Source organism: Leptosomus discolor, chromosome 6, assembly GCF_034619465.1.
Source record: "Leptosomus discolor isolate bLepDis1 chromosome 6, bLepDis1.hap2, whole genome shotgun sequence".
NCBI lineage: Eukaryota > Metazoa > Chordata > Aves > Leptosomiformes > Leptosomidae > Leptosomus > Leptosomus discolor.
This window is the reverse complement of record NC_141396.1, coordinates 34,971,012-34,997,236: the sequence shown is the minus strand read 5'-3', so window position 1 is coordinate 34,997,236 and position 26,225 is coordinate 34,971,012. Positions and strand designations below refer to the sequence as shown.

At 40.8% G+C, this 26,225-nt stretch overlaps 1 protein-coding gene across 1 annotated transcript in view; it reads right to left on the bottom strand.

The window, feature by feature from the left end:
* REEP3 (receptor accessory protein 3) overlaps positions 1-26,225 on the bottom strand; it is a 43,000-nt gene that overhangs the window by 4,610 nt on the left and 12,165 nt on the right. Inside the window, exons 2-7 of the mRNA XM_086466740.1 lie at positions 18,642-18,714; positions 11,933-12,009; positions 11,291-11,411; positions 9,980-10,093; positions 3,325-3,472; positions 555-706 (exon numbers count right to left, since the gene is read on the bottom strand). Coding sequence (XP_086322866.1) covers positions 555-706; positions 3,325-3,472; positions 9,980-10,093; positions 11,291-11,411; positions 11,933-12,009; positions 18,642-18,714 — 685 coding nt within the window. The remainder of the gene's footprint in view (positions 1-554; positions 707-3,324; positions 3,473-9,979; positions 10,094-11,290; positions 11,412-11,932; positions 12,010-18,641; positions 18,715-26,225) is intronic.

Below are 26,225 nucleotides of genomic sequence, written 5' to 3'. Positions count from 1 at the left end.
ATTACCCAAAAACTTTTATGAGATTCCATAGAGATTTATCCTGAAGTACCTTTAAATTTAGTGACACATGCAAACATGAAGCACTTTGAACCCTACATAGGATCTTCTCTTCTAGGTTATAAGTCAAAGCAGGTAGGAATTCTGAATCTTCTTTAAACCATTAAACAGCAGATGTTTAAGTGTGCACAACCAAGACATGCAAATGCAGATGACAATACCGCTATCTACACCCCTTTCAAGGTGAGCAGTTCCTGGAATTTGGGCTCAGTGGTGCCAGAATTAGCATTACAAGCTCAGACTCCATTTCATCTCCTCTCCCTTTTCCCTACTTAGTTCATTTCATTCATGTATTTCCCTTAAACACCCCAAAGTACAAAAGCTCCAAGCTTAGCTATTGTTATCACATACTTCCTTCTCCATTTAGCATTCTGCAACCCAACCCAGTTATCATTGATAACCCCTCTAACATTAAGGAAAAAGTAATTTCTGCATTATTAAAAATGCCATGGTACATTGTTAAAACCAAACTCACACTTAACTAAAATCATACTTGCCTCTTTACGGCCTTTAATAGATTTTACAGATTTCATGCTCTGAGTTCTTCGAAGGCCTCTCTGAGCAAACATTTCATCTTCTGAATGTGTCCCCTCCATCTCTTCATCTGTTTTATCATCACCAGGATTATTTTCCAGTGGAGTTTTATAACCTTTAAAGAAGTTTCATAAAAATGTTTAATAAGAAGTATCTGTAACTTTTAGACTTCGAAGAAAGCCATGAGTTTAATCTTTAACATACAGCCTTTATTCTTTTATAAGATATGGTCAGTCTGCCAGTTGTTTCAAAACAGCAAAACATCTAATCTGCCAGGAGCTTGTTGCTTACAATTCTGCCATTTGTAAGTAACAAGCCACTTTGCTCCATAGGTATGTAATGCAGTGGTTCCTCAATTGTCAAAAATTAAACCATCTGTTTGCTACTATCCTCTGCTTTACACTGAACTGCAAAACCCTCAGTGGTCATCTTGAGAAGTACTTAAGGGTTTTGGCCACAATCCCCATGGGAGTGGGATTAGACTAGGTGATCTTTAAAGGCCCCTTCCAAGCCAAACTATTCTATGATTCTCTGGTTCATAGGATCTTTCTTCATACTTGTGTACCTCTCTGCATATTTAACACCAAAGCTCCTTTCAGACCGATAAAATTGGTCAAAGTGCTATTAACGGTTGTTGACAGCCTGCAAAAATAGGACAAAGATTATTACCAAAGATTCTCACTAGAGGGCGCAAACTGCTTAAAAACACGTCCTGAAAAGCTCCTGCGGGTCCAAAAGCCCTGAATCCCCATCACGGACGTATCATAAAGCCCCCAAATGTAGTCTGTTTCTTTCCCACCGCGCCAAGCTCTCCTTTTATAAGGCCATTCCAGATCCTACAAGCTGTAAGACGCAGGGACACCTTTTAGGCTCCAAACCCAACTTTATTCATGATCCAGGTACATTTCATCTTAAACCAATATTTTGTTTAGGTTTAATTAGATTATTTTCCTTTGGTCATTTTATTTTTTTCCTGAAGCTACAATCACACTCACCTACTCCACAGCCACTTAAAGGAGACTTGCCTCTTCTGCCATTCTAGAGACAGCACATCTCTGTCTCCACTACAGTTTCAATGCTTTGTCAATACAGAAGATTCGAATTGCATCTCTTACTTATATCATTTCTAACTAGGGATGTTTGCAGTGACACCAATACTTCCTTACCTATTTGTAACACGTATTCTGTTGCACCAAAATCACAGTTGCCTTTTTTGTAGCAAACATACTGGCAGCTTAGTCACCTTATGATCAATGTCCTTCCACAACTAGGTCTTTTCAACTAATTTGCACAGGAATTCCCAGCTCAGATCAGAAAAAATAACATTCTGATAATTGCAACAGAATATTGCTATGTAGTGTTCCTAACTCTATCTGCATCTGCGGTTTGGGTTTTTTGGTTGGTTTGTTTTTGTTTTGGGTGAGGTTTTTTTGGGGTTTTTTTGTTGTTGTTGTTGTTTGTTTTTTTTATTAACACCTTTAATGCTGAAGAATATTCAAAGAAAACAGAAGAGGTGTAATTAGATTTGGGTCCAGAAGTAGAAACAATTAAGTTAAACTAGCTCTAAGAAAGCATTTTGACATGTGAGATTGAATCTCACAATCAATGGTTATTTACACAGTATCAACTGTACCTCAGTTTTTTTAAATAGAATTTTGAGGGGTTTCAAGCTATTTCATATAGATAACTAATACTCTCTCACTGAGGAACAGCCCCTGCACAACAGCTGCAGTGACATCATCCCTAAGGCAACTCTTGATGTTGGGGCTTTCTCTCTGGCCAGTACCTCAAGTTTACACTGACCTGCACAGGATACCTCCTGGGCTCAACCAGCAATTCAGTTTAGGACCATTCAGGTGGCCATTTATTCCTCAGAAACACCATGGGCTACCATGCAATTCCTGGAATTCCTTGTACACCACAAGCACCACCCCTCCCCAAAATGGAGGGATGACAAGAAATGACAGGCTTGGGTAAGAAAAATGAAATAGACCAGAGCTGCTACTTTTGTGGGAAATTTCAACTACTTTACATTGTAGCCTCAGCATTTAAAAACGTGCAATTGACAGCCTTCCACTGAAACCTTCCTTCAAGCATCATAAGCTCAAGAGCAAAGTGATGGCGATATTCATAATACTAATAATATATGTAATATAATAATAAAATAATAAGACTAATAATAAAGTATCTCTGCAAAAACATATATTCGTCACCACACACCATCTTGTTATGTGCATCAGTCCATTGTGACAACTTAATGCCTTCGTTATTCCTATCACCACAACCAATTTTACATTTTGAACTATCATTACAGACCTGAATTAACTTCCATTAATTTTCTCTTCCTATTTATTGTGCTTCCATAAATTTTCATGTTTAACTTTTTGTATATTAGTCACAGAAACACCATTTAATCACGTATTTTTTTTACTTCCAAATAAGCTTTATTTTGGCAAAGAATTTTTGTTGCTAATTCACAGAGATAGGAGTAATGAGTGTAGTTATGACTATACTGTTAGTAGCTGGGAGAAGAAAGTCATTCAGGGAGGATATCTCAACTCATATCTTGCTCAAGTCAATTCTGTTCAAGCGTACTGGAATTCTTTGAGGCCTTTTCCATTTCTAAATGGGGTAAATGTAATTCTGCTTTCCCACTTTTGTCTTCAGTGAAATGTTCTTTTAGCCGGGGGGGGGGGGGGGGGGGAGGGGGCAGGGGAAGAGAGAGATGCTTACCTGAAGACTCACTTGCAGAGGCTCTGGTTTTCTTTTTTGCTTCTGGTAATACCTGATAGGGTCTGTGTCCTACTGGCTCATCTCCTTGTATAGTAGTCAAATCATGCATACTGAAACTTCTCAGTTTCTCTGTTATTGCACCTTGACTCTGAAATACAACAATGATATCTTTGAAAACAAAGCATTTGCTGTTTAAGTTGGGTTAAGATGTTTAAGCCCATGCTTCCTTGTTGCACTACAAAATTCATTGCACATAAGCATGCAGTAGATTTACATTTGTCTTAAATACTGCTTTTACCCAAGGTTAACTGTATATTGCTCCTAGACAAAAAAGTTACAAATAAGCTAGCAGTTTCATTACAAATGTCTCATTTCACTCCTTTAATCTGAGCAAATAAAGGCTTTTTGGGTGAGGGGAAGTGTCTAAAAAAAAAAAACAACAACCCCACACAGATCAGAAATGCTCAATTCACTTCAAACACGGTATTTCTCTAACAGTGCTAGCTAGTGTGACAGTAGGTTTAACACTTCCATTTTAAGAAGCACGGTTGAAGATAAATGAAGATTTTATATTTTACCCTCCACAAATTTGAATGTGCATAAGAAAGGAAAAAAGCCTTAAAAATACACTCTGTTACATTAAGTCAAGTAATTGAGAAACTGGCAGCACCACAAAAGCTCTAGTTGACAGAAACAAAACCACAAACCAGAGGTCCTGCCTGGACTACAGGCTGGCAGGTTCTCTTACAAATGTAGCTTTACTGACATAATATCAACCCAAAATCTAATGCTATGTATAAGAATAGTTGATCACATTTGAACATTTGTATTCCTTCTCTGATCATCTTTACATCTCTTCTACATGGGACAAAGTTCCACTTTGGAAAGAAGGGCCATCAAGCAGCTCTTTCATCTTACATCAGACAATGTTATTATTAAAGCACTGAAGATTAATTTATTGTATAAGCAACTAAAAGAACAAGCACATTACTCAGTGCTATGTTAAAATAACATTTAATTCTTTCCTCTCTGGCATATGAAGCAAAAAAATAACCGCCTCAGAGGAAGGCTGACAAGCCTATGCATGAATCCCACTTTGAGCAAGGGTTCAAGATTTTGTTTCATTTTTACAAATGCAGCTTTTAAGTAAAATTCCTTGCTTGAGCATTATGTTAGCTAGCAGTAGCAGAAGCCTAGGTGCAATTCCACACACCTTTTCTCTGCTACAGCACCAGCATAAGGCAGTTCTTGCACCACTGGCCATAGCCATTTGTTCCCACTCTCACGGCGAGCTGTTCACAGATGGTAGACCAGCACACTAAATTATTCCATGTTAAAAATAGCCATGTAAACTGAAGAGACAGTGGAGTGATACTCCTTAAGCTTGCATGGCTACCAAAGGTGGGGGCGGGGGGGAGGCGAGAGTGGGTGAAACCTAGTATTAATTCTCTAATGAATAGTCATTAGTACAGAATGTAAAACTATGTGTTACACAGGCAAGAACCTATTTTAATTCTTACGCCACCATTCATACATTGCCACTAAACAATAACAAAGAAAGGGTTTCTTATGAGAGAAGTGGAAGCCTTTACCGTTCTAGTTCTTCCTACATACATGCAGGATGAGTAACAGTTCTGAAGAAGACAACTACAGCTTGCCTTTGAGTTAAAAGGCACTACGTACACTGTACAGTCTGTGGATAAGCTATTGTAGAAATTCTGAAGCTAATTTTATTCCCTGAAATGGCTTATCTAAGGCAGGTCTGTCTTGCTTTAAGGCAGGAACCCGGCCCTTCCACCACTCCACTCCTTGCATTGAAAAGCATTTGCACAGTAAACCAAATCAGGAACCAGCTATACCCGAGAACTCACAGAACTTATTGCTAGGAAACCAGAGAAAAAAGAGAACTGGAGAAACAGGACTGCTTCTTTTGACAAGTAACAGCTTACAGTATCTGCTATAACACAGACTGTTGAGGAGTCAGTGTCCACTGCTTGAAGAGATACAACTGAACTCAGATCTCAATCACTGAACACTGATGAATGTATAAAATGGACCCAGTTGGTTTTCAGCAGAATCCATATAAATTCAGCACAACTCCACTCACTAAGTGTGGACAGATTCTACTATAAAATAGTGACAGAAGCAAAAGTATAGAAAGACACACTTGCTTAACAGTTGCACAGCGAGTTCATTCATCATGTGACATACTACAGAAAGACATCTGGAAATTGTAAAAGATAATGTAACTAAGATTATAACAACTAACATGCTAAGAAGAATTCACATTACAAGCCTGTATTCCCTATTCCACTGTAGATATAGTCCTCCTACTGCAAAACATGCAAGAGTAACATTCACATTTAGAATATTAATGCATTAAGAGCTTTGGTATCTTGTTTGAAAGTTCAGAGAGCTACTAGCCACAGCTTGAAAGCAAGATTTTTCCCTGCAAAACAGAACGCAGCGCAATTCAATTGCAGGTAGAGCCAAGCGGGTATCTGCTGCTTCCACATTCATGCCATGGGTATGGCAGCAGCCACCACCTCTCCCCAGCCACACACAGAGCCCCACGATGCTGCTCAAAAGAAGATGGCAGAGCAGTTGCCACGCCTGCACTGGTGTCCAATTAATTCAACAGTTCCTACCAGTAAGGAAGAAATACAGCAGGCTGTATCCAGCCCAGAGACTGCCAACTAAATTACACCACAAAAGACTGAGACACACACATTTACAATTACGATGCAGGCAAAAAACCCCACAGAACAACTTCAGTGCTCAAATTTCTATGTAAGTGAATGCTGAAGAGAGATGAACTGTAAAGTTTTTGTCTTACACCAAAAAAAAAGAATGAGTTTGCTTATTTATTCAACAGTAGTTCCTAAAACATATTAAATGCTTTTCAGAGACCCCATTCATTACCAGTGACCAATCTGAAACACTGAAGTTGTAATAGGGTTCTAAACCCAGTTTTTTTAATACATACAGCCTACTTAAGGGATTTCTTTTGAGACTACTCAGACTCTAGTAAGCTATTACTATCCTATCTCATCAGTTGACCCTCATACACAAAATGCAAATCTCTGTTTTGTTGCTGAGCATGTATTTTTATAGCCTACATACTTAACCCAGAGAAGCTGCTGTAAACAGACACTACACAGTATGCCTGCCTCAGGGACTCTTTGTTGTTGTTTGAATAAGACTTGCATCCCCTCAGTGGTCAGGATCACTGAATAAAGCTGCTTACCTTCATCGGACAAGTTCTCAACGGACTCTGCGTCCACAGAGCTGCTTGGAGCTTTGTGGCCGCAGAGCTGTGGTGTGCAGCACTCACATTCCCAGCTGTTTTCCCCCTGATCTGATCCAGGCTAACAGGGAATGACTTCTGTTCCAGCTCAACCTGTGAGCTGTCCTGTGAATGACCTCTGTAGCATGCCAGGCAGTCCCAACAGGGAGGAGGGATGAAAGCAACATGGCTGGTGAGCTGAGCTACTCATAGTGACACTGGCTGTATGCCACAGCTGGCTGTGAGATACCTCCTTCCTCTGCCATGCGCCAAGTGGGAAGACAGGGAAGTCTGAGCAAGGTCATTAGAACAATATTCAACCAGCAAACAGGCAGCAGATTCAGGATGACTAAAAAGGCATGCAGAAACACAGCCCTCAAAATACATTATTATTATTATTGAACACCAAGTCATACTTTACAAATGAGCAATATTTATGTAACCCCATAAAGAAGGACAGTGCATTTCACAGCTTAATTAGCAGCTGTCCCACACGTGGCGATACAGAAACTGGTTTTCACTAGTAGCTTGAGAAGTCAGAATTTATGTGTTGGCAAAAATTGGAATGTACAGGTAACCAGCATCTTAGAGGATCTGGAAAGCAGATGGCTCAAACACGAGATGTACCAGTGGAACTTAGTGTTGTGGATATAATTTCCACAAATCCATATCCTATTGAGCTCAAAGAGCTCCAACTACTTTCTGATCATTAAAGGCATCTTGTTGCTGACTTTTATATCCTGAAGAAAAGTTTTATTAGTAAACTGTAAAAGTCAGTGTAGACGTATCTTTCATCTCTAAGTCTCCTGAAATCAGGGTTTTACAAAGATTTGGTTTCTGTCATGTTAATTTAAGTAACAACTTCTTTTGCTAACATATGCTGTTTAGCAGGTTTTGAAACACTAAATTTTATAAGAACAGGAGCTAGCTACTGCCAGCTAAAAATATCAGTATAGGAATGTAAGCCGTAAGCCATGACTCCTGCCAATTACATTGCAACTTAACTACAGTGGAGCACGTTTAAATCTATGTCAAATTTCAGTAGACTGACTGTGCTGGCTGGCTGCTCCAGCCTTTCCTACACAGCCAGCTAACCTTTTAATACTAATCCCCTATTCCTTTGACAGCCCTGGAAGAAACTGCTCTTTCCCACACTTGATCTTAAAAATATTCCACAGTTTCCAAGCAATTTTACCACCCTTCTAAAAGAAACATAAATAGCCATCGTAGCTTCTTTTGCTTGCACACTTTAGTGCACAGAAGCTTTCTTTGGACCTCTTCTTGAGTTTAATCTCCCACATTCTCTACTCCTAATTTGAGATCCAATGTGTCAGAATAAGCATGCTTGCTCCTTAAAAAAAAAGTGATGAAAGTGTGGCTCCTTCCCATCAAAACTGATCCCACTAATAGGATTCCATTCCTGAAATCCTATAGCATGCTCCACCATTTCACGCTGAAGGGATAATCTTTTCACCTGCTGGAGGCAGCAGTCAACTCTTGAAAAACATAGAACAAAATCAAGAACACATGCATTGTCTCCATTTGCTTGCATGGAGCAGTCACGCTCAGCTTTTTGGAATGACAAACTGGAGAGGTTTACAATGCCAAAATAAAGATTTTCAGAGAGTCTCTTCTTTCGTACTGTTTAAAAATCATGTCTATTTTAGGTCTTTGGTATTGCGGTGGTTGTTTTGCCCAAGTGTCTCATCTGCACTGAACTAATTCTGTACAAATATTCATGAGCATATTTAACAAGTTTTAACAAACAGTGCAGGCATCTTGCCAGTCACAGCTGAATAGCAATGAAATCTAAACACAGACATCTAGGAAAAAAGTTATTCATTATTTCCGAAGAAAGTGGAAGGAGGTATTTCTGTTATTTATTTTACAATATTTCTGTAACACCATAAGGATTAACAAGGAAACAGCCAACCTTAGCCAGCCAACCATAAGGAAAACACACAGACCATACATATCGTTACAGGTGCACATTGTTATAAATCATGATTTGCTGTTTGGCAAAGAATTTGCATTTTAGCATTTAGCATTGTTCTAAAACTTTTTCCCAGTAGAGTACTTTTAAGGTTTTGTTTGTTGGGTTTGTTTCGGTTTTGTATTTGTTTGTGGTTGTTGGTTGTTTTTTTTTAATAACCCATTTTCACTCTGGATACTTTCATTGCTGTAGAGGTGTACTCTATTTCATGCCTCAAGGAATACTAAGAATGTGAACAACAACAAAAAAACCTCCACACGCACAACAAACAAGTGATCAAACTGAATCATATTGTCAGTGTTTTAGGCTCATTATGTACATATTTTTAAGAGTGATTTTTTTACACTACCACCCACAGACATCTTTAAAAAGACAGAAAATGAACAAACAAGATACACATGACAATTTTTACAAACCTTTTTGAGATGGCATTTGAAAATGTAGGTTTTAGAAGCGTCTTTGGTTTACAAAACAAGACGTTCACATACAAACACAGACATTTAAGTTAAATGCTAGTTGTGCCTACTTAACTTTGACAGCCAGGGATCTCTACATTGCTTTATGTTATCTACTAACAGTGTTCAGGTTTTCAGTCCTGTAACTATGAATACAGCAGCTTAATTTATTCCCAGGAAGAAATTACTCCTGATCACCTTAAAACTGAAATTTAACTAGGACATAGACATCTTTCTTTCCATACTTTTTTTTCGTGTTTTGGTTTAAATGACTATTAGGTAGGATACACATCACCTTAAGTTATACCCCTTTTGGTGGGCCACAAGTTGCTTAGAATCTTACTTTATAAGCTTGTATTTTGTTTTTCTAAAGCTAAAATCCTCTTCATGATTTAATGGAAATTAAATGACAAAGCAACAGTATATTAAACAGCAATATGCAAGCTTATGCTTAGTGTATTAATTTAATAATTCTATCAACAAGTTGCAAACAAGTTAATTGTGTCAAGATAACTTATCTGTGGTAGTAAGCTTTCATGCCTTATTTCATATATGGAGTTACCTCAAGTTGATTGGAGAAAAACAGCAGAAAAGCCAGAAATCCTTTAAATAGTGTGTTTACCAACAAGAAAGCACAACAGAGACAGAAAAGAAACAATAGTCATCTTTACCAATAGCCTGCATAGAAAACTGCACAGTATCTTTTGAATTACAGTAAACTGATCCCCATCATCCAAGAAATAACTACAAGCCATCTTAAACATAGTATGAGGATGACTAGATGGCTGCAACCCTTACACTGTGTTCCAGGTTTTCAATGCATCTGCAGAATTAATCTTTTTGTTTAGGAATGGCAATCCTCAGTACAACTACACTGTTCTACATCAAGGACAAAAGCAGTTAATGCAAGCAGAAAGTTACCTTTACAGCTGCTGTCACTGCAGCAGTTGCTGCCAAATTCAACCCTTGCCTTCCAAAATTCACCATGGTCTCATAGCCTCTTTCTTTGGCTTGTACGATGTACTCGTCAATCTCCTAAAAGTAAAACATACTTAAATTTTAGAGGGCTGTGCATAAGAGTCATATTAGCCCACAGTATTATTTTTCCATCAATAAAGGAAAACAGAAGAAACCTTTAAGACAATATTTAATGGGACAATTACTCTTGACTTTGTATACTAATGCTTCATTCACTTATACTCTCCCATTTAACAAGGATTATGTCTGATCAAATAAGAAGATAAAATAGAACACTTCTGTCCAGCTCAAACATTGCAGCTACATAGCAAGTTCTTTACAGAGAGCAAGCTTAACTTTTCAGACAAAAGTTGTTCAGGAAATAACATGCTTAAGATTAAATCAGAGAGCCCCTTAGAAAGGTAGAGTCAGATCACAAGAACCTCCAAAGCTAGAGCTTTGACATAGTTAAATACCAAAGACAATACAGTCATGCCATTTATTCCCAGCTGTGGTAAATACCTGGAGCTGGATATAAGGACTTCAAGGCAGTTCACAACAGCTGGCAGACTACAGGGGAAAATCCCTTTAGCTTATGAAGTTGCAAACAGTTTATAGTTCAACCTTCAGAAGGTCAAGATGACCTCACTGTTCGTATCAGTGGCAATCGAGTCAAGTACCTGTTTTGACTAATAAAGGCCAAGTCCAGCGCTGACCTTTATGAATGCTCTTTTCTGTACTGTGAGGTTTTTCAGTGGTAGCCTTCACACCCTTGCTAATCACTTTTGCCACACACTCAAACAGTAGAAAGTTTCTCTTCTTATCCTATCAATTTGCACACCAGAAAAGTCATCTATATCATTCATTCTGAGAAGTTTTATTACTAGGTTATGCTAGAAAAAAAATGGTAACATGAAGAGCAGTTACTAAAACTGCATTCATGCTTCTGCATAGAGTACTGCACATGTTCTTCCAGTAGAAAGTCAAAATTGCATCACTTCCACTCAACTAGGCTCCCCAAAGCACAGCAAGTATACCAGAGAATACCAAGCTATCTCATGTCAACAGAAAGTAGTACATTGTCTGCACATCCAAGTTAAACAGAAGCATATAAATGGACAGTCATATGCACTTGCTTCCACTAGTCCAAGTTCATGCTGCCCAGCAAACCAGTAACACACTGATCTACTTTTATCACGTACTTAGCAACAGTTAGTATTTCAGCATGTGGTATTTCCATATAAGGCATTAAAAACATGAGAAGTTATTTCTTACCCTTTCTTTAGAAGAAAGAAGTGGGTGGAGAAATTTTCTGTATATTAAACTTGCCCCTCTAGTGTATGGGGAAAGGAGCCAAATTACAAAAGCTATCTTCAGTTCATAATACAGTGGAAACCTACAGACAAGTTAAAGGTTGCATGAAATCAACAACTGCAGTAAGAAAACACACAGTAATTAATCATCATGAAGAGATCTCTTCAAAACCCACAATTACATATTAGCATATAGGGTTCTTCACATACAAGAAGCTATACTAGACAAAAATTAAATGAGTTCTAGACCTATGCATTTATTTTTTTTAATTGACTGTACTGTCATTTAAGAAATGGAAGCCGTTAATATACTTGCTTTGCAGTACACATTCCTGCACAGAGAAATTACAGTCCATCCTTTTAAGAGTTCCATTCACGTATTCAGTTTCTACAGCAAAGGTGGAAGTGTTATAGTCCCTACTTCAAGTGACAGTGTACAGCAAGTTTGAAAACAGATGCTATCCTTCACACACACTGAGATCTCTTCCTGAAAAAAAAGGGCTATCAACAAGCACAAGTTCTTTATAAAAATTAAATCATTACAAATCAAAGAACATCAGAAACAAATATAGTTTCATGCGGAGTTCACAAAAAGCACTCTTACCAAGAGACTGTTAGGTCAGTTATTGTTTCAGTAACTGTATAAAGAGCAAACACAATCCAATACATCATCCAGCGAACCTGAAAATTAAAACACCATCTTCAGTAAGAATTTTAATTTCAGCTTTGCACAGAATACACTATACACTGTACAACCAGTTCAGAACTGTCAAAGCAAGGCATTGAACAGTATCTCAGTCTGTATCAACCATGTTTCAAGTGAAATTATATGAAGGTCGTAAGGATTTTCTGTTCCTAAGTAGAACTGGTGGCAGCTGTAGCAAGCTAAGTGAAATGGCTGGGTCATCAGGGTCACAACCTCACCCAGGGTGGCTTCACAGATTTGATTCTGCCTCTAGAAAGCTTTTGTGATAAGAAAAAAAAAAAAACACCCCACACCTGTAAAGAGTCAGCAGATCATCATAAGTATGAAGTGCAATTCCCCCTATAGCACTAAAGGATATTCTATTCTCTTCCACACTCTTCCATATGTTTATACCACACACACAGCAGTCAGCATCAGTAAGTCAGGTAACCCTTGCTTTCACTTCACAATATATGTTATTAAGCTACACTTTGCAGTTAAGTCTACATATGTGCTTAGCTTTACACTATTAAGACTGGGGCAAGTCTGCAAAAGAGCACTTTCATGGAACTTTAATTCTATTCACAGGCCAAGAACCACAAAATGCTTGTTAATAAAAGAGCTCGCATGTAAGCATCTTAATGCTTCAGGAGTTTACATGTTTTTTTTTTTTTTTCCCTCTTTGACCAGCCAGGGATCAGGTTACGAAAGCCAAGAAATACCTCTGGCTGGGCACATCAAGGGCAACAAGAAAAGCTTCTATAGGTATCCCAGTGACAAAAGGAAGACGAGAGATAATGTGGGCCCACTCCAAAAGGAAATGGGAGACCTTGCTACCCGGGATACAGAGAAGGCAGAGGTACTCAACGACTTTTTTGCCTCAGTCTTCACCAGCAACTGCTCCAGCCACACCACCCAAGTTGCAAAAGGCAAAGGCAGGGGAACTAGGAGAATGAAGAACCACCCGCAGTAGGAGTGGATCGGGTTCAAGACCATCTAAGAAACCTGAAGGTTCACAAGTCCATGGGACCTGATGTGATGCATCCACAGGTCCTGAGGGAAATGGCAGATGAAGATGCTAAGCCACTACCCATCATATTTGAGAGGTCATGGCAGTCTGGTGATGTTCCCACTGACTGGAAAAGGAGAAAGACAACCCCCATAATTAAAAAGGGGAAAAAGGAAGACCCAGGGAATTGCAGGCCAGTCAGTCTCACTTCTGTGCCTGGCAAGATCATGGAGCAGATCCTCCTGGAAACTATGCTAGGGCACATGGAAAATAAGGAGCTGAATGGTGACAGCCAACATGGCTTCACTAAGGGCAAACTGTGCCTGACAAATTTGGTGGCCTTCTATGACAGGGTTACAGTGTTGGTGGATAAGGGAAGAAGAACCAACGTCATCCACCTGGACTCGTGCAAAGCATTTGACACTGTCCCGTGCGATATCCTTGTCTCTAAACTGGAGACGCATGGATTTGATGGATGGACCACTCAGTGGATAAGGAATAGGCTGGGCAGTCACACTCAAGACAGTCACGGTCGATGGCTCAATGTCTGAGTGGAGACCAGTCATGAGTGCTGTTCCTAAACACTCGGTATTGGGACTGGTGCTGTTTAACATCTTTGTCAGCAACATGGACAGTGGGATTGAGTGCACTCTCAGCAAGTTTGACAATGACACCAAGTTGTGTGTGCAGTCAACACGCTGGAGAGAAGGGAGGCCATCCAGGGGGATCTGGACAGGCTGGAGAGGTGGTACCAGGCCAGCCTCATGAGGTTCAACAAGGCCAAGTGCAAGGCTCTGCACCTGGGTCGGGGCAATCCCAAGCACAGATACAGGCTGGGCCATGAGTGGATCAAGAGCAGCCCTGGGGAGAAGGACTTAGGGGTGCTGGTGGATGAAAAACTGAACATGAGCCAGCAATGTGCACTAGCAGCCCAGAAAGCCAATTGCATCCTGGGCTGCATCAAGAGCAGGGTGGCCAGCAGGTCGAGGGAGGGGATTCTCTCCCTCTGCTCTGGTGAGACTCCACCTGCAGCGCTGCATCCAGCTCTGGGGCCCCCAGGACAAGACAGACACGGACCTGCTCGAGCAGGTCCAGAGGAGGACCATGAAGATGATCAGGGACACGCTGAGAGAGTTGGGGGTGTTCAACGGGGAGAAGAGAAGGCTCCAGGTAGACCTCATAGCAGCCTTCCAGTACTTAAAGGGGCCTACAGGAAAGGCAGGGAGGGACCTGGATGAAGGGACAGGGTGCACCCTCAGCAAGTTTCTTGATGGCCCAAAACTGGGAGGAGTGGCTGACACACCAGAGGGCTGTGCTGCCATTCAGTGAGACCTGGACAGGCTGGAGAGCTGGATGGAGAGGAACCTGATATGGTTCAACAAGGGCAAGTGTAGCGTCCTGCACCTGGGGAGGAATAACCCCATGCACCAGCACAGGCTGGGGGTTGACCTGCTGGAGAGCAGCTCTGCAGAGAAGGACCCGGGAGTTCTGGTGGTCAGCAAGTTAACCATGAGCCAGCAACATGCCCTTGTGGCCAAGAAGGCCAGCAGTATCCTGGGGTGTCTTAAGGAGAGTGTGGCCAGCAGGTCAAGGGAGGTTCTCCCCCACCTCTACTCTGCCCTGGTGAGGCCTCATCTGGAGCACTGTGTCCAGTTCTGGGCCCCCCAGTTCAAGAGAGACAGAGAAGTACTGGGGAGAGTCCTGTGGAGGGCTATGAAGATGATGAGGGGACTGGAGCTTCTCTCCTACGAGGAAAGGCTGAAAGACCTGGGGCTCTTTAGCCTGAAGAAGAGAAGGCTGAGAGGGGATCTTATCAACACTTATGAATATCTAAAGGGTGGGTGTCAAGAGGATGGAACCAGGCATTTTCAGTGGTGCCCAAGGACAGGACAAGGGGCAACAGGCAGAGACTGGGGCACAGGAAGTTCCACCTGAACATGAGGAAAAACTTCTTTACTGTGAGGGTGGCAGAGCACTGGAACAGGCTGCCCAGAGAGGCTGTGGAGTCTCTTTCCATGGAGACAGTCAAAACGCCTGAATGCAGCCCTGTGCAACCTGCTGTAGGTGAACCTGCTTTAGCAGGGGGATTGGACTAGATGATCTCCAGGGGTCCCTTCCAACCCCTACCATTCTGTGATTCTGTGAGTCTAGTGATAGCATGAGGGGTAACAGTTCCAGACTGAAAGAGGGTAGATTTAGATTAGATATTAGGAAGAAATTCTTCACTGTGAGGGTGGTGAGGCACTGGAACAGGTTGCACAGAGAAGCTGTGGCTGCCCCCTCCCTGGCAGTGTTCAAGGCCAGGTTGGATGGGGCTTGGAGCAGCCTGGTTTAGTGGAAGGTGTTCCTTGCCCATGGCAGGGGTGTTGGAACTGGATGATTTTTAAGGTCTGTTCCCACCCAAACCATTCTATGATTCTATAACTTTCCTACAGGTTACCTGGCTCAGATTTAACCCTCATTTTTAAAGCTATCTAGTTTAGAGGTGGACTTAAATCAGTACTCAAAATGTAATGCGCTCCTGCCTATTTCATAGCTGTGCACTATGCTTTAAAACCACTTCCTTTGTCACAACTTGAGACCCATTTATCTTAAACACTTTTCTACATTTCAATTTGAAAAGAAACTCAGTCATGTGATGACATTCTTCACTTCAGTCTCTCAGAGGATTTAGGTATTTCAGGCTTGAATGAACTAAGACAAACTACACAACAGCTGAAGTCATCTCTGACAGGCCGTGTGATATTTAGAGTGGTGACCCTTCCATGAACCAGTCAACACCTGAATGAAAATAAAGTCAAACATCCACCCTTGCCCCATCAACCTAAGCATGATGCAAAGCAATTTTTAGGATGGCATGCAAGACTGATTTTTTTCCAATACATTTTATCCAGGCTATTCATTTGTTAATCAACATCTATTTATGCAATTAGGAACAACAGTAGAAGTAGAGTTTCTCTTGGGCTGCTAGGAAATGCTCTGCAGAAGGGCACATGAGATCTGCCAGGAGTCCTGCTGAGACCTGGGCAAAGGTTCTCAAAAACCACAAGTCAAATCATATATTAGTACAACTAATGCATTAGGTTCCAAAAGTATCCTTGACAAATGAACCTGAATGATTTACAGTGGCTTTCACACCAGGAAAAAAAAAAAAACCACAACAAACCAAACCAAAACAAACACCCACAACACACAGGAAAAACAGAAGGTCATATTTAACACTGACCAGAAGACTATCATCTACTTAACTCTTAAAGATGAAGTTACAGAAGCTTTGATTGAGTTTTGCTTTTTATGTTAAAAGGGTGATTACAGATTTTTTTATTGAGCTTTTCTCCTACCATTCAAGTGTTAAGCTCATCTTTGTTGGCTTTGGCTGAAGTACATCCTTTCAAGTCAGGTTTTTGAAGCCAGGATTTGAGAAGACTGGTTGCTCAGACTTCTAAATTATGTTTCAGACCCTTATTATAAGCACTTTGGTGTAACACAGTAAAAAACTCCTCAAAGATCTTAGTCAACTCCATTAAACCAGGGTAATTACAAGAACAAATAGATCTCCTCAAAGGCACAGATCCTAATTTCTACAACTAAAGTCCATAAGTCTTAAATTACCAAAACCAGCACCACCACTTTTTTTTTCCCAGAAATAATCTTTAAATAAATTGCTGCATCACGACCTACACAGCAACTCAAGAGGTCTGTACTTTGTTTTTTACTGATGGAAGCAATGGCTAAGTAAAAGATTTGACTGTTACAAAGCTCTTGCAATCCAGCCAACAAAAACTGATGGCTCCTGAGCCACTCGTAACCCTGGAAAGGAAGTTGTGCTGGGGCCATAACATGATTGGCAGCAGAGCATGCCATTTGGAAGACTGTAGTTAAACCTACAACCTCTCCGTGAAAGAAAATGACCCAGCTGGGAAGATAAAAGCCATGGGTTGTCCCTAAGATCTATGTGGACACCCAACCCAACAGCAATAGTAATTCACTGATGAATCAATGACATCCCCTGCCCATGAAAGTCACTGTGATGGCTCTCATTCATCTTGGCCCCATGAACATTTTGTATGCAACTGGAAGTTCAGGGACTGCTCAAAGACCATAGGTGACTGAAAAGCAGTGTTTTCACACTAAATGAAAATACGCAGTTGGAAAAATATGGTTCCAGGCCTCACTAAAGGTCTTGTGTACGTGACAGACATCTCTAAAAACGGAGATGCCCAAGACAGACAGCTAAGTCACAACTAACTGGACAATTGAAATAAAAGTCAAAATCTCAGCTTTCTACAAACATTACTTTTCTTTCTCTATAAAAGACATTGCAAGAGGCAATGGTAACCTCTTAAAGTGATTTCTTGAATTAAAAGTTTGAAACTGCTATCCTCTACTTAGCCTGTGGATCCCTTCTGAGTGAGCAGCAAGGAAAAGCAGATTATAAATTCTTTGCATTATATACTTTCCCAACAGGTTAAAGTAAGCACGAGAAGAGGAAATTCTCGTGTTTTTTTTTGTTTTTTTTTGTTTTTCTCCCAGAAGCTTAGCTCTGGCAGGCATTAGCTCTATATGCACAAATAAGCTCTAACCAGCTTGTACATAGAAACCAGAAGTATATGAAGTCCACTTTGGAGCCTTGATGGAGTGATCAGACTAAATGTAAGACGTACATGGGGAGAACAACAGCTACTGCATCCTACAGCTACAACCAAGTACAAAGCAGAGACATCACACATCCAGACAGCAGCGTTAGGTCACAGCTACAGCTGCCAAGTTAAAGTAACTGTAGCACTGACTCCATCCTGAGTCAGGCAACCGAGTTAAGAACAAGGTTCAGGAGAGAATATAGGTTAGTTGCTAAAATCAAGTTAGGCGCCCCTTAAAACAGGGAAGTAACTCAGTGACCAAAGCTCCTTGTGACTGCAACTTAGTAACATTCTTGTGGTAATAATCATTGCTCACAGTGAAAATTAAATGATTTAACAGATCAATTCTAAACTGCACTAACTACAGTAATCGTATTTTTCCTCTATCTCCTCCTTCTGTCTGTTCTGCTTCTTTCCTCCACATCACTGTAACCAAATCTTTTCCTTCCCCAGTTAGATTTATTTTTTTTTCCTCCTCCTTGAGGAACAATAGATTAACCAGAGCTGCTCTTTCCTCAGGTAGATTTTGAATCCCCCGTTAAGCTCCATACAGTGACAATTAAATTGCTGCTACTGTTCAAGTGGTCACTGAGAATCAATTTGTCATTACTTATACTACAGGTGTTGGCAGAATTAGGAAACCTTTTTTCTACCCCCTGACCAAAAGGGCATTATTTTGTGCACTTCACTGAAATGCAGCCAACATTTTAAGGTCTATGTCTAAAAATCCTCCTAAAAATATCCATATACAGAGTAGTGGGTTGGACACATTTCAGGAAAGTCTATGTAAAGTCTGAGAAACCTTTACTTTAGCTCTGCAAACAAAATCACAGGATACCACTACATTCACACAGGTGTATCTAATACTAAGACAGTCAAATCAAGCTTTCATATGATTTATTGCACTGCATAATAAAAATTTCACAGCTCTATGTCAGCAGAGGCATTTAATTAAGCAATTAAAAGGAATGAGACTTACGTATTCCTTCACATTTTTTGTCTTCACAGCTTTGTACGAGTAATATGCAGGATACAGCATCCCAAACACAAGCCTATTGGAAAACGAAAAGAGCTTTCAGAATCTGTTACACTGTATATGACAAAACATTGACAATTCATCATTAGAGCAATGCAGCCAACTTAAAAAACCAAACATTCTCTAGCTCAGAAAAAAGAAACACAATGTTATAGGTTGCTTGGAGTAAGTTTAGCAATACACAAAAATACAGCAACATGAACAGAAACAGCTTTATGCCCTGAAGACAACAGTTTTGTAAGACTGCTGCCTCTAATAGATAACATAAAACTAGTAGCTCTTCTAGTTCAGCTACAAGTAAAACCAGTCCTGCAGTCTGTCCATACCAAGACTGTTTCCACACTGAAAGTGCTATCACACTTAAAGCACCTGTACCAGTGTAACGGGTCTGCGTGGCAAGGCTTTGGTAGCGGGGGGTTTCCCCTATGTCAGATATAGGCGATGCCAGCCGGCTTTAAGACGGACTCGCCGCTGGCCAAGGCCGAGCCAATCAGCGACAGCGTTTTTCGCCTCTGTGATAATGTATTTAAGAGAGTGAAAAAGTTGCTGCACAGCAGTAATTGCTGCGAGTGAGAGGAGTGAGAATATGTGAGAGAAACATCCTGCAGACACCAAGGTCAGTGAAGAAGGAGGGGGAGGAGATGCTCCAGGCACCAGAGCAGCCATTCCTATGCTGAAGACCATGGTGAGGCAGGCTGTCCCCCTGCAGCCCATGGGCGGTGGAGCAGATGACTGCCTACACCCCGTGGAGGGCCCCCACGCCGGAGTAGGTGGATACCTGAAGGAAGCTGTGATCCCATGGGAAGCCTGCACCGGAGCAGGCTCCTGGCAGGACCTGTGGCCCATGGAGAGAGAAGCCCACGCTGGAGCAGGTTTGCTGCTAGAGACCCCGTGAGGGCAGCTCATGCTGGAGCAGTCGGTCCCTGAAGGATTGCACACCATGAAGGAGACCCACGCTGGAGCAGTTCATGAAGGACTGAACCCGTGGGAAGACTCACGCTGGAGAAGTCATGGAGGACTTTCTCCCGTGAGGGGGACCCACATTGGAGCAGGGGAAACGTGTGAGGAATCCTCCCCCTGAGGAGGAAGGAGCAGCAGAAAATAACAGTGTGATGAACTGACCCCAACCCCCATTCCCTGTTTCCCTCCTGTGCCACTGCGGGGGAGGAGGGAGGAAAATCGGGATCAAAGTTAAGCCCGAGAAAGGAGGGAGGGGTGGGGGGGAAGGTGTTTTAAGATTTGGTTTTATTTCTCATTACTCCTCTCTGAGTTAATTGGCAATAAATTACATTTCCTTTCAGTTGAGTCTGTTTTGCCTGTGACGGTAAATGCCGAGTGATCTCCCTGTCCTTATCTCAACCCCACAAGCCTGTTATTTTTTTTTCCTCTCCTCTCTCCTGTCCAGAGAAGGAGGGGGAGTGATAAAGTGGCTTTGGTGGGCACTTGGCATTTTGGCCAGGGTCAACCCACCACAACCAGCTATAGGTAGGTAATCAGAATCATCTACTTTTGTCAGATTACCAGAAGATTCTTCAAAAGCAATTTTAAGACAACAAGATGAGTTACAGAGTTCTTCTGCTAGAACTCTGCAACAGCAACACATGGAAATGAAGGCAAGTGGGAACTAATCCAGTTTTGTTCAGACAGAGAACGTCTGAGAAAATTTATCAAAAATAAGGTGCAGAGCAGGGCGTGAGGGTACCAAGCAACCCATGCTGAGAACATGATCAGAGAAAAAGATCTGCTCTAACACAACTTTGTCACAATACAGCATTTTCTAGGAATAGTCTTGGCCATGGACTAGTGGAACAGTTCTTTGTGAGGAATTGAACAGCAGTAGTTGCCATCTCCTTGACAAATGCAAGAGCTCCATACTTTTACCTCACCAACTTGATACGCTATGTAAATCCAAACAATTGCCTGCCCTTAGTTCCACCTGACCTAAAGCAGCAATTACAGAAAAGTCTGGCTACATCTTTGCAGTATCACTTACAACTTGCTCAGGATGGTTATGTGGGAGAAATTTACACTTGTTGGGATATCCCTCCTATCTAGGGATAGAGACTTTCTAAGAAAGCTCATAAATCTTAAGTAATTTAACTTCTTACAGTTAAGCAAAGGAAGATGCACCACCTGTTTTGGGTTTGGTTTTTTTGGTAAGAGTCCACCTGGGACATATCTGGCATGTAAGATTTCAACTCAAATGGCTGAAGTTTACCAAAGTAAAAAATTAACTAAAATAAAAAGGTTTATAGTTCTGTCAGGTAGCTTTAAATAAGCAGTTCTACCTACAAAGGTGTTGTGACTGGCATTAAAAAAAAAAAGTAAAATGTGATTGAAGCAACTGGGAAGCTGCTAAGAGTCCTTTGTATGGTCCTGATCCAATTTTGGTGAAACAGTAACTAGACATGATTTAAGATCAGATTTAAGAACTATTAGACAATGTGGCTCTGTCAGAAAGGGTGATGGATTGTGGTTTGGCCAGCAAACCACAAAGAACTGCTTGAGACTGCCAAGATTAGAGAATTAGTAGGGAAAAGGTAATTCTGGAAAGGGGAGATCGTGACCACCGACTCATTGACCACCTACCCAAATTAGACCACCTACTCAAAAAGGACAATAAAAGAAGACAGAGTCTGCACACTAATTTGCATCAGAAGCGAGGAAGAACCACCAATCATCGAAGGGAATAATGATAAATATGTATGTTAAGTGTGTAATTAGGGGAAACACTTAGGCCAGGTGTGCTGTCTTGGGACAGACACCCATTGATGCGCATCAATGAAATAAAATACATCGACTCTTTGTGTATATTGCCGTTTTGAACACTGGGTACCAGACCCTGCTTGTGGGACAAGGGAGGCACTGCAGAAGACTGCATGATACTACCAAGGTTTACAAAAGAATTCTAAGAACTTGTAGCCCGATTTACCTTTTTTTTTTTTAAAGCAACTACTCCAAGAGCCTTCATCATCTACAAGATGTTATTTGCAAAGACTACCACAGATCTTTCCTAGCATACAAGACATCAATGTGAGTTTGAATTCAATCAGTTTGATCTACATCATCTTCCAAGCACCACTCTGATATGTAGGCAGAAGTCTTCTGCTTGGTAGGAACCAATTTAAAGTACTGAAGTAATCTCTGACAGTTAACATATAGCACACAAATGAAAAAAAATATGGAATTGTTAACAGCAAAGGTGAGATACTTTCTTCAACATCACAGATACCATACAGAGAGGTTTTCTCCATCTTCAGTGCAAGGCAAAAACACAGTTACACATGGAAGGAAACCAGTGGCAGGGGGATACTGGCAGAAGTACTGATGTTAAGCTATAAGAGACACAAGTGAGGGGGGAGGACGAAATTATGAAAGCACAATTGCAGAACCCTTCACGTTTGACAGGTCCTTATGAAGTCACCTAGTCCAATCTCCTGCTCAAACCAAGGCTGACATCAGATTTGGACCAGGCTACTTTAGGCTTCAGCCAGTCAGGCCTTGCAGACTTCCAAAGAGACATTTGACATCCTCTGTGGGCAACCTGTTCCAATGCTTAATGAGCCTCCTAGTGCAAAGTTTTAGCTATACCCAGTCAGAACACGAAGTTTATGACCATTTTTTCTCTTGTCTTGAGCAAGAGAATGGGCCTGGCTCTCGTAACCTCCAAGCCCCTCCCTAAAGCCTTCTCTTTTCTGGCTGAACAAGCCCAGTTCATTCACACTCTCCTCACAAGTCATGTGCTGTGACCACCTTGGTGGCCTCCACTGAACTTAACATGTTTCTTGCACTAAGCAGTCCAAAGCCAGACACAGTCAAATGTGTAAATCTGACACCTACGTCCCCATCCTCTCCTGAACGTGCAATGTGTAATATATACATATTTTCCTCATTTAATTTAAAAATTATAAAACTCAACTTAAGAAAAATCCCCAAACACTGAACCATATATTTTCCTACCTTTAAAGAACAAAGAAGGCTCTAAGAAAAATAATTGGTTTTAACTGAATTTAGGACAATAAAAAGAATTACTACCTGAATAAGTGTCAAAACTAGTTAATCACATATAGCTCTCTCCTAAGACACATTCACTTCCACCACACAAGACTAAATCTAAACAAATCTTCTGAAGTACATTTGCAATCTTGGCATACATTGGGCCTTTACCCATACAACAGAGTTGTAAATGGCCAACGGCAGCAGCGGAGCTAAACAGCAGTTCAAGCAGGTCTCCACAAGATCAGATTCCTCTGTAGTGGGAAGGGACTGTGCACTGCAGATCACTTAAAACAACATTGATATGAAAAAGCATAACTGGTGTTCTGTAGCAGCAGTTTAAAACCTGGATCTCCATGCTCGGAATTTCACAATTTATGCTAAATTGGAGTTAAAAAGATGGATCCTGAAGCTCTTTAATATGTATAGGCATACTGCTACTCCACTGCAGCAGAGCTTACCTACATGTTTCAGATGTTGAAATGCCTTTTGAAAGAGTCCAGACTACCTGAATTTGAGTTCAGCATACTAATCTGTAGAAGCCTATCCAAATACAGCTCTACTACAATCCGAAGACCTTTCATCCTAAAGCCAAGAAAAGCAACAGTCAAAAACCCCTGAATGGTTTTATTCCCAACTAGGAGAGAAGCCTGACAACACAAGTTAAAAACCTCACTACCCAGGTAACAGGAGATCTGGAAACAGAAGGAACACGAGACCAAATAACCTTTATTTTGATGAAATTCTGTACACCACAGCTCTTCTTCTCATTTTTGTCACTATGGAATACCCTGTTCACTAACCCATCAGCTCTAATGGCTCTCATCTTCCCTTGTTCTTCTGGCTGAAGTTATCAGAGATAAAGGCCTTGTTAATCCTAATAACATAACACAGACTTTATAGGGGCGGAAAATGATTTGTTGAAAGAAAAGATACAAAAGAGGTTCCTGAACATCATAACCACTACCAACTGTCAGACAGCTGCATAAGTATACACCAGAAGTTACTGGTCATCTATGCACCTCTCCCAAATTCTCAAAAAATAGTCCAAAGTTATTCAAATAGCACATGTTAAGATTCTTGCTATGAAGCACATGAAAGAGAAACAGTTTGAATCTTTTATTTAGTGGTTTTTTGGTCTATACATTTCCACTCACTTTACTGTCAAGTAGCACCACTTCTATTGAGAAAAAAAAAAAAGTGATATTTTAAATTTAAACAGTAATTTATCCTCTGAATGTTTCATCCTCCAAAATCTGGTAGAAACGAGAATTGGGACAGAACAGAATTTTGAGAACACTGCTTCAGAAACAACTGATCTTCAAGCAGAAAGCTTATTACAGTAACAGTAAGAAGATCATAAAGCTAAGCTAGAGGCAACCTCAAGACAAGCACCAGACAAACACAATGAAGTTAACTGGTTTTCCCCAACTAGCGAATCTTTGTGTTACTCAATACTGGCCTAATCAGGAGTCAGAAAAATCCCTATTTTCTTTTGAAGAATTCTTCCAGAAATCATTTTAAAAACCAAAGAACAAGAAACTTAACACTACAATATATCATTACCCATTCGTGTTCAACACCGCTATAACATGGAAGCATTAGAAAAACTGCCACTTGTTCACTAGAATGGGGTAGATAGGACTAAAAACATCACCACATTTAGCCAGTAATAACAGGAACCAGTACTATGAAGTTTTTATCTCCTCACGGACTTTTTAAGTGTGGCATGATGCTGCTGCCAACTCTGCCATCACTACCTCCTTCACACGGGCAAAGTCATCTAACCTTAGTCAAAGCTACCAGGCAATTTAACAGTAGAAAAGCCAACTTGTCGCCAGCCAGTGTAGCTGAAGGTCAGCAAATTCACTTTTACCCTCATTCTGTGCACAATAGATTAGTACACTGGCAAGAGAGATCACTGCAGCTGACTGAAGTAGAAACACAGAACAGGAGCAGCAGAGAGCCTGGGCACAATCGGTATCATTGACATAGATAGCTATGACAGCCAAGCAGTTTCTAGTAATTTTCCTGTTTGCATCTATACCCCCAAAAATCTCAAAGTTGTTAGCAACGCCTACTGCTGCACATTATAAGTGCAGCCCTCCTCTGGTATTTCTATAGTAACTGTACAACACACTTCAAGGACGTGCCCAAGGCTTTTCAAATGCAAAAGCTTAAGTGCTATTTTTAAAAGTGCAGTTTGTATTTCACACTGGGTATCAGCACACTGCACTAATGTAGCAGACAAAAACAAAGCCAGTTTCCACAGATGGAAACAGACTTCAGCTGAGTGTGATGTCATTTACTTTATTTTACTCGTAGATATATGGATAATCCTGCTTACCAATGTAATTTTACTGCCAGTTGTACGCATAGCATTTTCAGCTTTTCAGCTGTACTCAGCAACTAATGCAGCATTCCTCTTTTGGTACAGTCCCTTCCTCTACAGCCATTTTACTCATTTAAAGAGAATTGTTTCTCAAATATACTAGAAGATTAAAATCAAAAGAGAAAGCAAAAAAAAAAGCATCAAAAAGCCTTGAAATCTGAATAAAACAAAGTATTTGTCTATCTGTATAGTTGTATTAAAGCAAACATAACCTACTGCCTGCATTATCACATAATCTACAGCCTTACTGTTTAAACAGCTTTTAAAGCGCACCATTATTTGAAAAACTAATTTCTGAAGCAAAGCAACTAAGTTTGCATTTGACTGGTAACTGAAAAAAAATCAGTCACCTGTACACACACATTGCTCTGGCACTGAGAGTATTTAACCTTGATAGTAAACAACTCTAAAGCCAATGTTTAAAAAAACTAAGAAAAAAAAGTCCCAAATGAAAGCCACTAAGTCGCTCAAAAAGACTACTTGCATCCAGACTCCCAAAACACTAAGCCATTAAACCAACAGCGCATTTAAGACTCCAGTCTGTTCACAATGCCAAAGAATTGCCCGAAGCAAGGAATGGTGCTTGGCACTTTATTCTTTTGTTCCTCTGAAATGCAGAAAGACAAGGGCCACAAGTGTTCCCTAGTAGTAAAAACCATTGAGGAAACCCGTTCAGTAAGAGATACTCGGAAGACAATGCCGTTTGCTAGCTCCGTTTCCTTAACAAGTTTGATATCAGAGATGACACCGATTTCTCCACCCACTGAGAGACTGACGATCTTGGCACAGACTGGTACAGAGCCAGACATTTGCTAACATGTGCATCTACAGTGAAAATATGCACCTACATCCTAAAGGATCATTTAACAGCATTTGGCAGGTTCGAGAACAAAAGAATCCTGCCCATCCCCACAAAACCATGGAAGTGAATATAAATACCCACTATACTCCCTTACTTTGCTGACTATGCCCTGTGCCCCTTCCCAATACTAGTCTTTACCTGCAAGTTATGCTAGAAGCATCTTCCATTCCTGTCATATACCCACACAAGCTTTCCTAAGAGCTGGTCAAACACCATGGAAATACCAGAAGTAACATAGATGACTCTCAGCTCTGTGTGTGGTATGAAAACTTTAACC